Below are 13,378 nucleotides of genomic sequence, written 5' to 3' on the forward strand. Positions count from 1 at the left end.
CGTGGTTGTGTTTGTCATGCTAAGAGATGAAGCTATTGCTGTCACACTCTTTATGTAGTATTGCGTTATTTATTGAAATCTGACTGTACTTTTCTACATTTTTAATCCTGTCAATTTTTGCATTTTTTTTTTTTTAACAATGGTTAAAAGATGCAGCTCCAACGATGACAGACCCTCAACTGTGATATACAGGTGGTTGTAGCCACTTCTCTCATCTTGATTCCAGTTTTTGTGCAGTTTGGCACACCTCAGCCTTTTCTCCCCATTCCCTTCCTTAAGAAGGACTTCTTGACAGCCACCAAGACCATTCCTGATGGGGCTTTGGCAAACAGTAGATAAATCATCTGAAGATCCCTCTCGTCTCCTGTGTCAGCTCTTTGGATCTTGTCGTATTCTAAGGACATGACTCTCAGATACTGTTAATCTGCTGTAGATAGTTTTTATACCTGCAACTGCTTTTGTCCTCCTCTGTACAGTTTTCTATATATGCCAAGTTTTCAGCAAATAGCTCTTTGGGTTCAAAAACACTATTTTATGCCTGTTACCGGTAATCTGTGTTTTCTTTGGCATTTTTTGTAGATTCGACTACAGAAATGAGAGGTGGCTCAAGGCTTTTCCACAGCACTGTAAATTGAGGCTCTTTCTGATCCCTGTGTTTATACAGGTTGTATGTTAGCTATAATATTTTCCCATGATCATCATCCATGACAAAATAACCATTTCAAATATAAAACAAATCAGCTTTATTTTATTTGTGGTCTTGTTTGCTTTTTTTTCCCGTACATTTCAACATGACTTTATGCATCTCAAATTGTACAGTCCTCCTCAATGTGAGTAAAGAGTTCCTGGGAAAGGTCACTTCCTCTGTCCACTGGCTGCTACGCATCATAACGGTGTTTATTCTGCATGGTGGAGTGGGGTTCAGATCCTCAGTTGCTTTGTTGTTACGCAGCATACTCTGACTTGATCAGATCCAGAATTATCCGGATTGTCGCCTCACCTACATCAAGAACACTGAGTTAGATCTGTCTGTATGTAGCTTAGCTAAGCGATTAAACAATTAAATGTTTCCAGAGCAGCTTGGGCACAATTTTAGTCACTGCTAGTTTAATTCCATTTCCACACAGCAATATGTGAAGAAAACTCAAATGAAAAGACAAAATTCAACAATACACTTGTCTGTATCTCAGTATAACGACTCATTTCCTATGTACTATGTACATTATGTGGTGACAAAGACATTTTTTGGTGATAGAATGTGTCGGTTTACCCTCCAAATTCATCCTCGGGTTCTCCAGCTTCCTTTCAAGCAAAGAGTCCATCAACCTTCTCAAGTGTTTGAAGATCACACCGATCCGCACAGGAGCCTTTTAACGAGAGCGACACAAAGAGAACTTAATTCTGCAGCACTTTTCAGTAACACAGTTTAGATCAGCAGATCTAAACTGCTGAAAACTGCTGGGAAACAACAAACTGAGGCAACAGTTCACACAATCTCACCAAAATTAGACAAAAGCTTGCAACAGCAGAAATTGAGAACAGACGGGCAGCATTTTTCTATTTCTACTTTTGCAGATGGTAGGGTCAAAATTTGGTGCGAACAACACCAAAGCATGGTGGTGATGTGATGGTGTGGAGGATATTTTGTACCATCAGTGTACCATCTTCTGTTGAACATACCATGTCACAAAACTCAAATCATCAAACTGGTTTCTTGAACATGACAATGAGTTCACTCTACTCAAATTGCCTCAAATGGAAGCTATATTAAACTAATCCTAAAGTAATCCCCGTGACCTCTGACCTGGAAATGAATCCATCCATCCAAGGTGATGAGCCTCTCTCTGTGCTGAACATCAATGTCGCCTCCAAACAGCAGCATGGGGAAAGGAGAAATCAGAGTGGTGTCTCGAAGGTAGATCTTGGTGTATTTCACCTGCGGATAAAAAATACGAACATGTTTTTAAACACAAGTGTGAATCACTGATAAGGCCTTCGCACACGCGTGCACACACACACACACTCTTCATCCATACCTTCTCCTGGTACAGCAGCCAGCCGTGCGTCTGCAGGTTGCGGTTAACAGAGGAAAAGTGGACCTGAGCCTTGCCCTGAGGCGTCTCCACTGTGCAGGCCACGCGCTCAAGCACGTCCACAGAAGGGGTACATAAAACCCGGGCCACGTTGTCATAGAGTCCAGCAGTCAGCACAGCATTCAGGACAGAGATCTGCTGCTTGGACATAGAGGCCGCCTGCGGCTTTAAGCTGGAGGAGGACGAGGAGCGAGACGACCAGAAACCCACCTGCTCCATCATCTTCATCAGCTCGCGCTTCACATCCTGCAGGGAAGATGGAGTCAGCGACATGGAATTAGATGGAAGAAGAAAAACTAATCCTAATAAAAAATGAAGTAATGAACGTGCAGTGGACTCGAATCTTTACCTCTATTGTAATGAGAGCCGTTCGATTAAGAAAATGTTTCCTACAGTAGGACATTTCTCCTCTCGAGCCGTCAGTCTGTGAGTTCTTCCACCTGAAAGTATGATGATGGACACAAGTAAGTAACAAATAGCCTTCCTGAATGTCCTGACTTTTATCGTAATGGGCCTCCTGGCTTCTTTTCAGGCTGCTCTTTTAATAGATGTAGAATGTCTCCTGATGACTCACAACCACAAAGAAATCTAAAATAATGCATATCTAATGTTACTGTCAAAGAAAGGAAATGATTCCCGAACATTTCCTCTAATAAAATTATTAAACCCACGCCTTTTTAAAATCTTCAGACTGGTTCGTACCCCAGGTATGCGTTGTAGATGGTCAGGTGATCGGAGTTGGCTATTGCCAGTGCAGCTTTGGCCAGGTTCGCTTCTTCTTTTCTATTCATTGGTGTGAAGAAAGGAGACTTCTCTGTGATGGCTGCCGCGATGATTGCCTGAAACAAGTCTCTAGTTAATATTAGTTGGAAGATATGAAACAAAACAGTTCAGCCTGACACATACGGGATCACTACAGGTGATCCCGTATGTGTCATATCCCGTATAAGTCACTTGAAAATGCTACGTCCAGATGAACAGAATCACCTTTTGGAGATTTATTTACCTGGATGATTGAAAATGCATTAAGACGTTTTAAAACAGTTCAACAAAACAAGATGTTATCCTCACACGCTTGGAACCAACCACACAGCACAGTTAGACTTACTATGGGCTCCAGGCAGCCCAGGATGGCTCCGTAGATGAGCATCTTGCCGATCTTCACGTTAACCGGCAGGCTCGCCAAATGGTGTCCAAGAGGGGTGAGGATGTGATCATCAGGGTGACACGCTCCGATCTTCCTCAGCAGGTTTACAGCATTGCTGACCGACTGGGGCTGAGGAGCATCCAGGGCGCGGCTCAGAAAGTCCTCCGGGGAGCCGTACTGACATTTCTACCGGACAGGAGGAAGAGGAGTCAAGTGATTTCCCTGTGTGGGAATTTTTGTTTCTGTGTGAATCAGAACGGTGTAGATACCATGATATGGAGACAAAGCTCCTCAAGTGGGACCCGCAGAATCTCTGGAATGGAGTAATCCATGAAGATATCAAACCTAAATTTAGGAGGGTGTTTAAAAAAAAAAAAAAGAGCACAACAAATTAGCACATGACCTAAAACTGGAAAGGTTTTGCTTACTGTCTTTTCTGCTGACTGCATTCTTGATAAGATGATATAAGGAAGTATTTCTTGCTTTCTGGACTTGGTTCCATCCAGCTCTCTGCATTAGTGGACGATGAGCTTCATACCTGTATTTTGGATAGAGCCTGAAGCAGAAGCCATTTCTGACACGTCCTGCTCTTCCCTGCCTCTGGAGGGCGCTGGCTTTGGAAATAAACGTTTCCACCAGGGAACTCATCTGGCTGCTCTCGTGATACCTGAAAGACGACGACAGAGTGGAGTTAGTTATGTCTATGCATGTAACACACAAGCAGGTACTTATTATTCATGTTTGGGTCATCTTTTCCTAAAAATTCCTAAATGACATGATACAATAAAATCTGGTTGAGAGATTTGGGGTAATTTTTTTGTTTATTATCTAGTGCCACGTGGTCAAAAACTGTCCAATATCTTTATTGTCTTCCCACTAATAAAAAGACAACCAAACTCCAACAACGTTGGGACTCTGTGTAAAATTTAAATAAAAAACAGAATTCAAGGATCTGCAAATCTCATATTTGACCGTATAAAAGATTTCAAATGTTGGTACATTTCTCCAATTTAAACATTTGTTTTCTCTGTTCTATTGTGAATAAAATTGCGGCTTTATGAGATTTGTAAATCATTGCATTCTTTTTTGTGATTTTTTTACATTTTGCACAACTTTCCAACTTTTGTGGACTTGAACATACTGGACAAGATCCATTTCTGTTGCTGTTCTTGAGGTCTTACTTATTTTCTTTGGTCTTCCCAGTGTCGATGACGAACACAACATCAGGAATCGTCACACCTGTCTCGGCAATGTTAGTCGACAACACTATCTAAAAGTGACACAAAGCAGAGACAGGATTTTTGTTCTGTTTAACACATGGAAGGATCAGTTATGATGCGAAATACAATTCACATAATATTTCCTTGACTGTTTCTATGATTGTAGAACATTTTGAAGTACCTTTCTAACCCCACTAGGGGGCACTGTAAAGGCAGCGGCCTGATCCTTCGATGAGAGGGTTGAGTGTAGAGCAACAATCCGGTACCTTCAAGACAGACAAACGTGACAGTGAGGCAGGGGGAAGTTTGTGTCACCACTTCTTTTAGATTACTGATCAGTGCGTGCACGCCACCTGGTTTTATCCCGAAACCTCTTGTCTGAGGACAGCAGGTCGAACAGCTGCTGGATATGAGCCAAACCTGGCAGGAACACGAGAATGGCTCCATCCACATCCACAAACTGTGGAGCTTTGTCTGGCAGCGGCACCAACAGCAAAACAGGACAAAGTTTTAAAAAACAAACCAAACCCCGGATATTTCATATTTAATATAGAGAACATGAATGAATCTGTGACAAATGCTGCCAGTTTGTGTACCTAGGTAGTCTATGAGGTCAACAAGCAAGTCCATGTTGATCTTATTAGGGTTCATATACTGCAGCACATGTCGGGTCCTGCTGCTGAAGTGGTCGAGGTCAGGACCCAGGTCCCAGCCCGAGGACGAGTCCCTCACTATCACTTCCTGGAACAACGGGGCGCACATTGATGAGCTCATACTTAGGAATAATTTACAGGACAGTGACAGTCCACTCTTGTTTCAGAGTCCTGGTGAGGCATAAAAGGACAAGACAAAATGGTAAGGATAGCCGACATTACCTGGTGCTGCAAAGTCTTGCCACCTTTTTGTGTGACAGAGATTGTCACTTCCTCTTCTTCTTCAAGAATTTTCTGGCTGTACTCTGAGTCCTTTTCTAAGACGTATCCCGTCTGCTCCACTATGTCCTCCAAATGAAACACCTGAAGGAATAAACAAAGACACACACATTGTTGAAAACGTTTAAGCTTCTTGGCCTTATCCTTGCTCCCTACTTTCATTCATGGTGGCCAGAAACACATACAGGTCATCCCTGATATTCAGCGTCATTTGCAGTTCTATCATTTTGGGCTTTCTACGAAGGATGGCTAGCCTCTCCCTTAGATTTAGGGTGAGGAGTTCACTCATTCAAGAGTAAAACCGCTACTCGTTAACATTGAAAGGAGCAAGTTGAGGTAGTTCAGGCATCTGATTAGGATGAGATGTTCCGGGAATGTTCTAGCAGGAGGATGCTCCGGGGGTAGACCCAGGACACGTTAATTAATTCGGTGTTTATCTGGGGACCCGGACACAGATAAGTGGAAGAAAATGGATGGATAATTTTATTTAGAGTCGCCTCATTCCCAGTAACCCTGGATTTGGAGCAGCGCCTCAATTAATCGTCAGTAGCAAGCCAATTTAGCTCCTCCTCCCTTAAGTTATCTTTTTTCCAATTGGCTCCCCCTTGTAAACAAACGTTTTAGAGCAGCGGGTGAGTGGGACTGAAATGGTAAGGATATCCACTCTCGCTGACATTAAACGGAGACAAGAGTAGAAAAAAATCTTTGAAAGCCTCAAGATTTACAGCAACTAAAAGTTTAGAGATACTCTGGTCATGCCTAAGGTCAGAAATGACAGAGAGCAGAATAACAGGAAGGATAGGCTAACAAGACAACTTCATAACTTACGGACTTAAAAAAGAAAAGTCCTCCAGTGCTTATACCCCTGGAGTCCACGGTTGGATGCTGAATGAAAACAAACTGGTAAAGCTTGTCTTACCTCCACTGGGAAGGTCCTGCCAGGAATGCTGATCACTGGGCAGCGGTTGAAGTAGTTGGAGAACTTGTCACAATCCACCGTGGCACTCATGAGGATCAGCTGCAGATCAGATCTCTTCATCACAACATCCTTTAGGATGGTTAGCAGGAAGTCTGACTGGACACTGCGCTCATGGACCTGAGAGGATGGAGTTTAATATGCTGAATTAGAAGAAGAAGAAGGAGGATGAGAAGAAATGCATCCATAGCTGTAAGTAAGTACCTCGTCTACGATGATGTGAGTGAGAGAGGTGAGGTGCCGGTCGTGCTGTAGCTTCCTCAGCAGAACTCCAGTGGTACAGTACAGCAGGCGCGTCCAGTCTCCGGACTGATTCTCCATCCGGATCTGGTACCCGCACAATGACGACTAAATTCAAGATGAAACGGGGTCAGTACGGCAGGCTACGGTGTGATAAACATGTAGAAAAAAAGAAAAAAATAAGCATTTTCACCTTTGACCCTGGTCCATCCTCACAGCCTAGCTCCTGGCTGACTCTGCACGCCAGACTCATGGCAGATATTCTGCGTGGCTGAGTCACCACGATGTTGCAGGGCTGTGCCGCTGTTCCCCCGGTCAACAGGTCCTCCAGGAGGAACTGAGGAATCTGAGTGCTCTTCCCACTACCAGTCTCGCCGGCCACCACCACCACAGGGTGGCGCTGCAAAGCCTCAAGGACTCGATGTCGGTGCTGAAAGACGGGAAGCTGCTCTCGCTCTGCCTTGAAGGTGGGACGCACGTTTAATAACACGGCTTCATTCAGTGCAAACGTGGAGAAGTTAAAGCGTATTTACCTGCAGTTTGCGGGCGAGCGGTGACTTCTTCAGCTTTAATAAGAGCTCTCTGGCTGCCTCCAGATCAGCTACCTCCCTCCTCCCACCTCTTTTCTCACTCTTGTCCTCCTGCTCTTGTCTTTTCTCCCCGATATCGAGACCGGCCAAATTCTCCCATGATTCTTCTGGCTCTTCATCACCATCTGCGCTCGATGCATGCTTACCTTGGGACTGAGACTCCTGCCGTTGGCTCTGGTTCTGCTGCTGTTTGAGTCTGGTCAGCAGGCGGGAGATGAACTGGTCTCGAGGTTTGTTGGCAGCAGTGCGGCTCTCCTCCTCTTGCTGCTGCTCGCTGTCTCTCCACTCCAGCCACACATCTCTGTAGGTTGGAGGAAGCAGCTGGTGCACCGACTTTGTGAGAGAATAACAGGGGAGAGAATTCACTGCGCGCACATAAGACGAATAAAACAAAGCCAAAATGTAGCAGGCCAAACCCCTAAAACTACTGCATCATGTACGCTGTGACTGCTACCTGTCCTTTAACCAGGTTGTAGAGTGCCAGAGTGGCTCCCAGATGTTGAGCTTGCATGCTGTCCTCTGTCAGGATGGTGGGACAAACTTCCAGAACATCATCTGGCCTCTGAACACGCACTCTGGGGCAAAGACATCACTTGGAATACGTGAAACAGCCAAGTACGTGAACCAAAAACCAGAAGCACGGAGACACACTCACTTGCATCTCCAGTATCTGCCGCAAGCAACCTTATGAAAAGCAGGCGGCGGGCTTTTTGGCAGGTTCTTTCGGACCCAGTCAATAAGGAACTGTTTGGGAGACTTTCCGGTCCAGCTGCGAGCCGTGTAGTCAAAGTTGCGGATGTCCTTGGGCTCATTCTTCTTCACAACTGCAAGAAAGAAAAGTAAGAAAAGGTCAGATTCTCAAAGGGATCTTACAGTGCACATTTTAATGCTTGTCCTTATTTACAGTAAATCAGCTGATGCGTTCATTAAACGCGCTGGATGCTGATTAAACGTGGCAACAATGACTTCTTTCAGACTGCAGATGAAATGATCAGTTGCACTAAGGTCCAGTATAAGATAAAGAAGGATTATTATGAACCATCAATCTTGCAAAGCCACACTATTAGCACATAAGTGAAAAAAAGTAAACTGAGCATAATAGGTCCCCTTTGAATAACGTGTAAAAAATGTTTCCTCTTCTGTGCACCTTTGTGAACAACATAAACATCCTACACGTTTCTACCTTACACAAATGAAGGACATTTTCCCTCAACGTCTTTGACCACCGTTGCAGATTATTACGATTCACCCAAACCATGAGCAGAGATCATCATTGAGGACAAACTCACATTTACATGTTACGGTATTCAGTTTTGTGAATGGATTTTTTTAAATCCATAAAGCATGCTTTTGCAGTTGCACACAATTTCCTGAACTGTGACATTCCCTAAAGCTAATATACGATGCATAAAACACGCACAGCCTCTATTATGTGTCAGTTTGGCTCACAAAGTGTACCCGTGTACCTTTCTCAGCCGGCGGGTCCTTCTCAGCTTGTTCAAATAAACTAAAGCCGAGCTCTTCTTTGTCCTCCTTCGCAGGAAGTATTTTCTTTTCTTTTTGAGGGGCGTCCACCACTTTTATGGCTGGATTGAACATAGGGTGGGACTCCAGCTGCTTCATTTCTAGAAAATAAAAACACCGTGTTCAATTTTAAAAAAACAACTTAAATATCCCCACAGGAAATAGCATACACTCACAGGCCACTTCATTAGGGACACCTGTTCAACTGCTTTCTTAACACAAACATGTCATCAGCCAATCACATGGCAGTAATTCAAACATGGTCAAAACACCTTCCTGGAGTTCAAAGCGAGCATGTTGGTACCATCTGATCATTCAGATTGCTCATGTGCACAACCATCTTCAGGGCTTACAGAGAATGATCTGAAAAACTGAAAGGATCCAGTGAGAAGCAGGCCTCTGGGTGAAAATGCCATGTTGATGCCAAAGGTCAGAGGTCAGTGTAGAATGGCCAGAAACTGCTCTGTGCTGATAGAAAGACAAGAGTACCTCAAACAGACACTTGTTACAACCAAGGTATGCAGAAGATCATCTGGGAAAGCACGAAATGTCATACTTTGAAGCAGATGGACTACAGCAGTGGAAGACCACACCAGATTCCACTCCTGTCACCTAATTATCACCCAGCCTAATAAGTCTTGACTTCTTCTGCTACATTCGGATGGTAGGCTCAGAAGTTGGAGTAAACAGCATAAAAGCATGGATCCATCCTGCCTTGTGTCAGTGATTCAGGCTGGTGATGGTAATAGCCTGGGGATAATTCCTTGCCACACTTTGAGCCCTGTGGTACCATTTAAGCATCATTTAAACACCACATGTTGTCCATCCCTTTATGACCACAGTGTGCCCATCTTGTGATGGAAGCTTCCTGCAGCAACTGTGTGATGCTGTCATATCAATATGGATAAAATGTCTGGGGAATGTTTCCAGCACCTGGCTGAATATATGCCACGAAGAAGGCAGCTCTGGATGCAAAAGGGGTCCAACCTGATACAAGCAAACTGTACCTAATGAAGTGGCCTGTGAGTGTATGTAAACGCTTTCTTTTGCAAAATGAGTTTACAGCGTTGTCTTAGTTTTATGTACACGCACACACACCTTGCTGTATGATGCGTATCCTGTCCTGTGCCATCCTCTGCCCCGCCTTGTCTGCTTTGGTCTTGGCAGCAGCTGCCATTTCTTTAGCGTCAAACAGCTGAGCAGTCAGTATCAAATACCTGTCATTCTACACAACAAAAAAGAATACAGACATATTAATGAAAAATCAACTTCCTAAATGACATTTACTTCAAAAGACGATCACATTTTTAACATCATACAAAGGCTGGTAAGAAAATCTCATAGCCTTAGTTTAACATTTTGGAATATGTGTCTGTTTTCTCTTATAATTGTAAATGAAGAGAATCTCAGAATTCAGTGGCTCTGATTGTACTTACTGGATCAAACTTCTCTTCCAGTTCAGGATTGCATGTCTTCTTCCCACCTTCCTCTTCCTCCTCTTCACTGCTTTGTTCTGCATACCTTAAGATCCAATCCTTCATGCTGGCAGCTTCATCCTTCTCTGTGGCCTGCCAAGCACCACACACACACTTAGAAACTATTTGACAGAACACCTCCTTTTCGTCGAACACACCCTCTCTGTACAAACCTTGGTGATCTCTCTGCGGGTGGTGTTGTTTGACACTTTAGGGTCCTGAGCTGCAGGTTTCTGCTGGACTGGAGGCTGAAATCGAGGCCGGTTCTTCTGACTCTCCTCCTGCATCTGCTGGCTAAAACCATCTGGCAGCTCCTCTAGCAAAACAGATCATAAATCCAGAAAGTTACTCTTCTACCTTTAAGGACTCCCACGATGATGATGACGATAATGATGTTTGGATGCCTGCTGATGCCGTATTACCATCTTTAAGGTTGAGGCAGAGCCAGTCGAGAGCAGAATGGAGATCTCCTCCGTACAGGATGCTACTCTTCATCGCCTCTTCAATGTGCTCCCTTTTAAAGTTAAACTTCTGTAGAGCTGTGTACAGGTCCTGAAAGCACATCAGGAGAAAAACAGCAGGGATGCAAAACACTAAAACTCAGTGTGAGTCAGCTGGAAGGAACCAAAGTGTTTTGTATTTACCAGCAACTTCTTGCTTGTAAGTCTTCCTGATATGGGCCCCTTGTCGCCATTCTCCTGTCTGAACTCATTGATCAATTTGATAATCTTCTTCTCCAGGTCAGCTTGGATAGCAACCTTTATTGAAAGGTAAAAATCACACCCAGTGTTATAATAATACAAGTTGTTTTTTTAAACGTGAAAGCTACTTGACACAATATAATAAGCTTTTTGACTTACTTTAAGAATGGACTTATCGGAGACCCCACCAGTGTCCACCTGGGCGGTGTTGGTAAGACTGTAGGTCTTCGGAGCTGGAGTGAGGACAGACAGAGCAACAAACAGACACCACTGCGTCAGACTTCAAGTTAATCCACTATTCACGTTTAAAATAAATAAATAAATCATGTCATTGATTTACTAACAGGTTTATTGTTTTACAGGTTGGAAAATATCCCCCAAAATACCCTGAAAACACTGTTTCATCCTCCAATATGTTTGTTACCTTATCCAAGATAATATTGATTTAATTTTTTGGCATAGCCCCCAGACCCTATCGTTTTACAGCATACCTCACGTTATCTAAAAAAACCCCAAAAAAACCACAAAAACAAAAACGGTAACTTGAACCTCAAGAGAATTAAAAAAAACTATATTTTTATATTATTAATTACAGTAAAACTTGTGGTCTTACAGGTCAAGTTTTTTATTTTTATTTATTTATTTATTTATTTATTTATTTTACATATTTACCTCAAGAAAAGGGCAAAAAAAAAACTTTTTTCAAAAGTTTTTTTCTTTCTTTTTTGGACAATTTGGAGCAGCTGCAGGAGTGTCTGTAAAAGCACATTTTGAAGAAAGTGGAGCTCGGCCCTTTACCTGCGAAGCTGATGGGGCAGGTCAGGTTTCTTTTGTTTTGTTAAGTTTTGTTTTATTGTGCCCACCATGGTACATTTCATCCTGAGAAGTTCTTGTTCAAGATCAGAGATGGTAAAGAAACTGTCATAGGTGATACTGTGTCCCCGCAGTTCAGTAGTCAAATCAAGGACTAGATGTTTTCCTTTGTTTTTTTAACCACTCGCCGGTTTGCCTTTCGAAATCCTCCAGTCATCTTTGATTCCATGCACAGCTGGTTTTTGCATCCCTCACATTAAGTCGTATTTACCTGACTTGCTGGATGTATTGCCAGAAGGAGTATAAGTTGGAAAACGTTCATCTTACGTCACCTCTGGCCCTGGTCTGAGCATCAGACAAAGGAGCTGCACCCATCTCACCCAGACATCCCTGATGGGAGCAAGCTTGTCAGCATCCTAAAGACTATCAGCAGTCTCATTGCAGGATCTCAACACTTCAACAAGAACACCAGTGCAGGCATCCAGTTATTCCTCATCACTGCCATTCTAAATGTCACCATGGACTTCTTTTTCATTCAAGATCAGATGCATCTTTGTCCTCCTGTTGATAATCTATACTGTCCTCCTTCTATGAGGGTCATCCATATTGCTGTGCTGCAAACCGGAGATGTGTATTCTGCCAGGAACCGACTAAACTGAGTTGTTCTGTACACATCTGTCCATTTCCATCCGGGTGACTGTGTCCGGGAAGCAGTGGGGATAAAGGGGGCTGTTTGTTCAGGGAAGGAGACAAACAGTTAAAGAGAGAAGCCCCTAACTTCTCTCTGACTGTGTTAGTGAGCTCACAGTGTGTTTATGATTTCCGTTTTGGCACTAATTATTGTTTTATTGTCTTATATTATAACTGGGTTGAAACAGACCCCAACAACACAAAGGTCATAATTTTCGCCAGAGCTTTTTGTAATTTAGTGAAATTAAATTTTCTTTTGTTTTGTTTAAACAGAGATTCCGACAAAGTCAAAAGGCTTCATGTAATAAGCCAATTTAAAAGGCACTTTTATGCTTTTAAAATCTAAAAATGGATCAGTGTCGATCCCAACCCAAGAGGAAGGTAAAGTGCTTGATGATTTAGTGGACCGCCTCTATGTGATTAAGAGACTGAAATAATGCTGTGCATGATTCTAATCTTATGTGTTTTGCCACAAATGGTTCTTTAACTTCATTTGGAAACAGCATATTCCATGAATGTTAATTACAAGGCACTACATGCATGACATTATGATTGGGAGCTGAGCCCCCCTAAAAGTTTGAACCTAGAATCGCCCCTGTTGATGTTAAGAAAAGTAAATCCAGTAATAGTACAGGAAAATATGTGTGATTAACCCATGTCATGCTCCATATTTCTGCCTGCTAAATTCATACTAAAATCTTATTAATTGGAGTGAAAATACAGTGCAAACGCCTTAACCGTGGAGTGAAATGTTCACGCTGTGAGTGATTTTCACCTTTAGATTTGCTGTCTTTAGCCGGCTTGCTGGTGGCTGCCTGTTTCCTCGGCTCCTCGACCACTCCATTCCCCGGTGCGGCTGGAGCACTTGCTTGCGGTGGCGATTTCTTCTTCTTCCCCCCCATTAGGTCATCCAAACGCTGCCCGCTTTTGAGTCCTTTATGTGCCTGAGTGATGGGAAGACATCGGCGAATTGCCGG

General features: G+C 43.2%; 1 protein-coding gene across 1 annotated transcript; it reads right to left on the bottom strand.

Annotated features, from left to right (window-relative positions):
• Positions 1–728: 728 nt before the first annotated feature.
• dhx29 (DEAH (Asp-Glu-Ala-His) box polypeptide 29) lies at positions 729–13,321 on the bottom strand. The gene is made up of 28 exons (XM_026173505.1): positions 13,177–13,321; positions 11,058–11,131; positions 10,842–10,955; positions 10,620–10,749; positions 10,371–10,513; positions 10,159–10,290; positions 9,821–9,947; positions 8,665–8,823; positions 7,854–8,022; positions 7,653–7,773; positions 7,142–7,531; positions 6,802–7,068; positions 6,573–6,716; positions 6,312–6,488; positions 5,336–5,476; positions 5,057–5,201; positions 4,814–4,934; positions 4,642–4,726; positions 4,422–4,510; positions 3,779–3,907; positions 3,510–3,585; positions 3,202–3,426; positions 2,796–2,932; positions 2,443–2,533; positions 2,037–2,339; positions 1,805–1,936; positions 1,271–1,367; positions 729–1,000 (listed from the first exon to the last, which is right to left on the bottom strand). The coding sequence occupies exons 1-28, from the start codon at positions 13,301–13,303 to the stop codon at positions 945–947; spliced, it is 4,101 nt and encodes a 1,366-aa protein (XP_026029290.1). The 5' UTR covers positions 13,304–13,321; the 3' UTR covers positions 729–944.
• Between the last annotated feature and the right edge of the window lie 57 nt (positions 13,322–13,378).

The sequence above is a fragment of the Astatotilapia calliptera genome, chromosome 7, assembly GCF_900246225.1.
Source record: "Astatotilapia calliptera chromosome 7, fAstCal1.2, whole genome shotgun sequence".
Lineage (NCBI taxonomy): Eukaryota > Metazoa > Chordata > Actinopteri > Cichliformes > Cichlidae > Astatotilapia > Astatotilapia calliptera.

Excerpts from the sequence above, each read along its gene's own strand:
- dhx29 (XM_026173505.1), bottom strand. The coding sequence starts at position 13,303 with ATGGGGGGGAAGAAGAAGAAATCGCCACCGCAAGCAAGTGCTCCAGCC. Across the intron at positions 7,069-7,141 it reads CGCTCGCCCGCAAACTGCAG|GCAGAGCGAGAGCAGCTTCC; the intron begins GTAAATACGCTT and ends CCCACCTTCAAG. Across the intron at positions 1,001-1,270 it reads CCCGAGGATGAATTTGGAGG|GTGAGGCGACAATCCGGATA; the intron begins GTAAACCGACAC and ends TTCTTGATGTAG.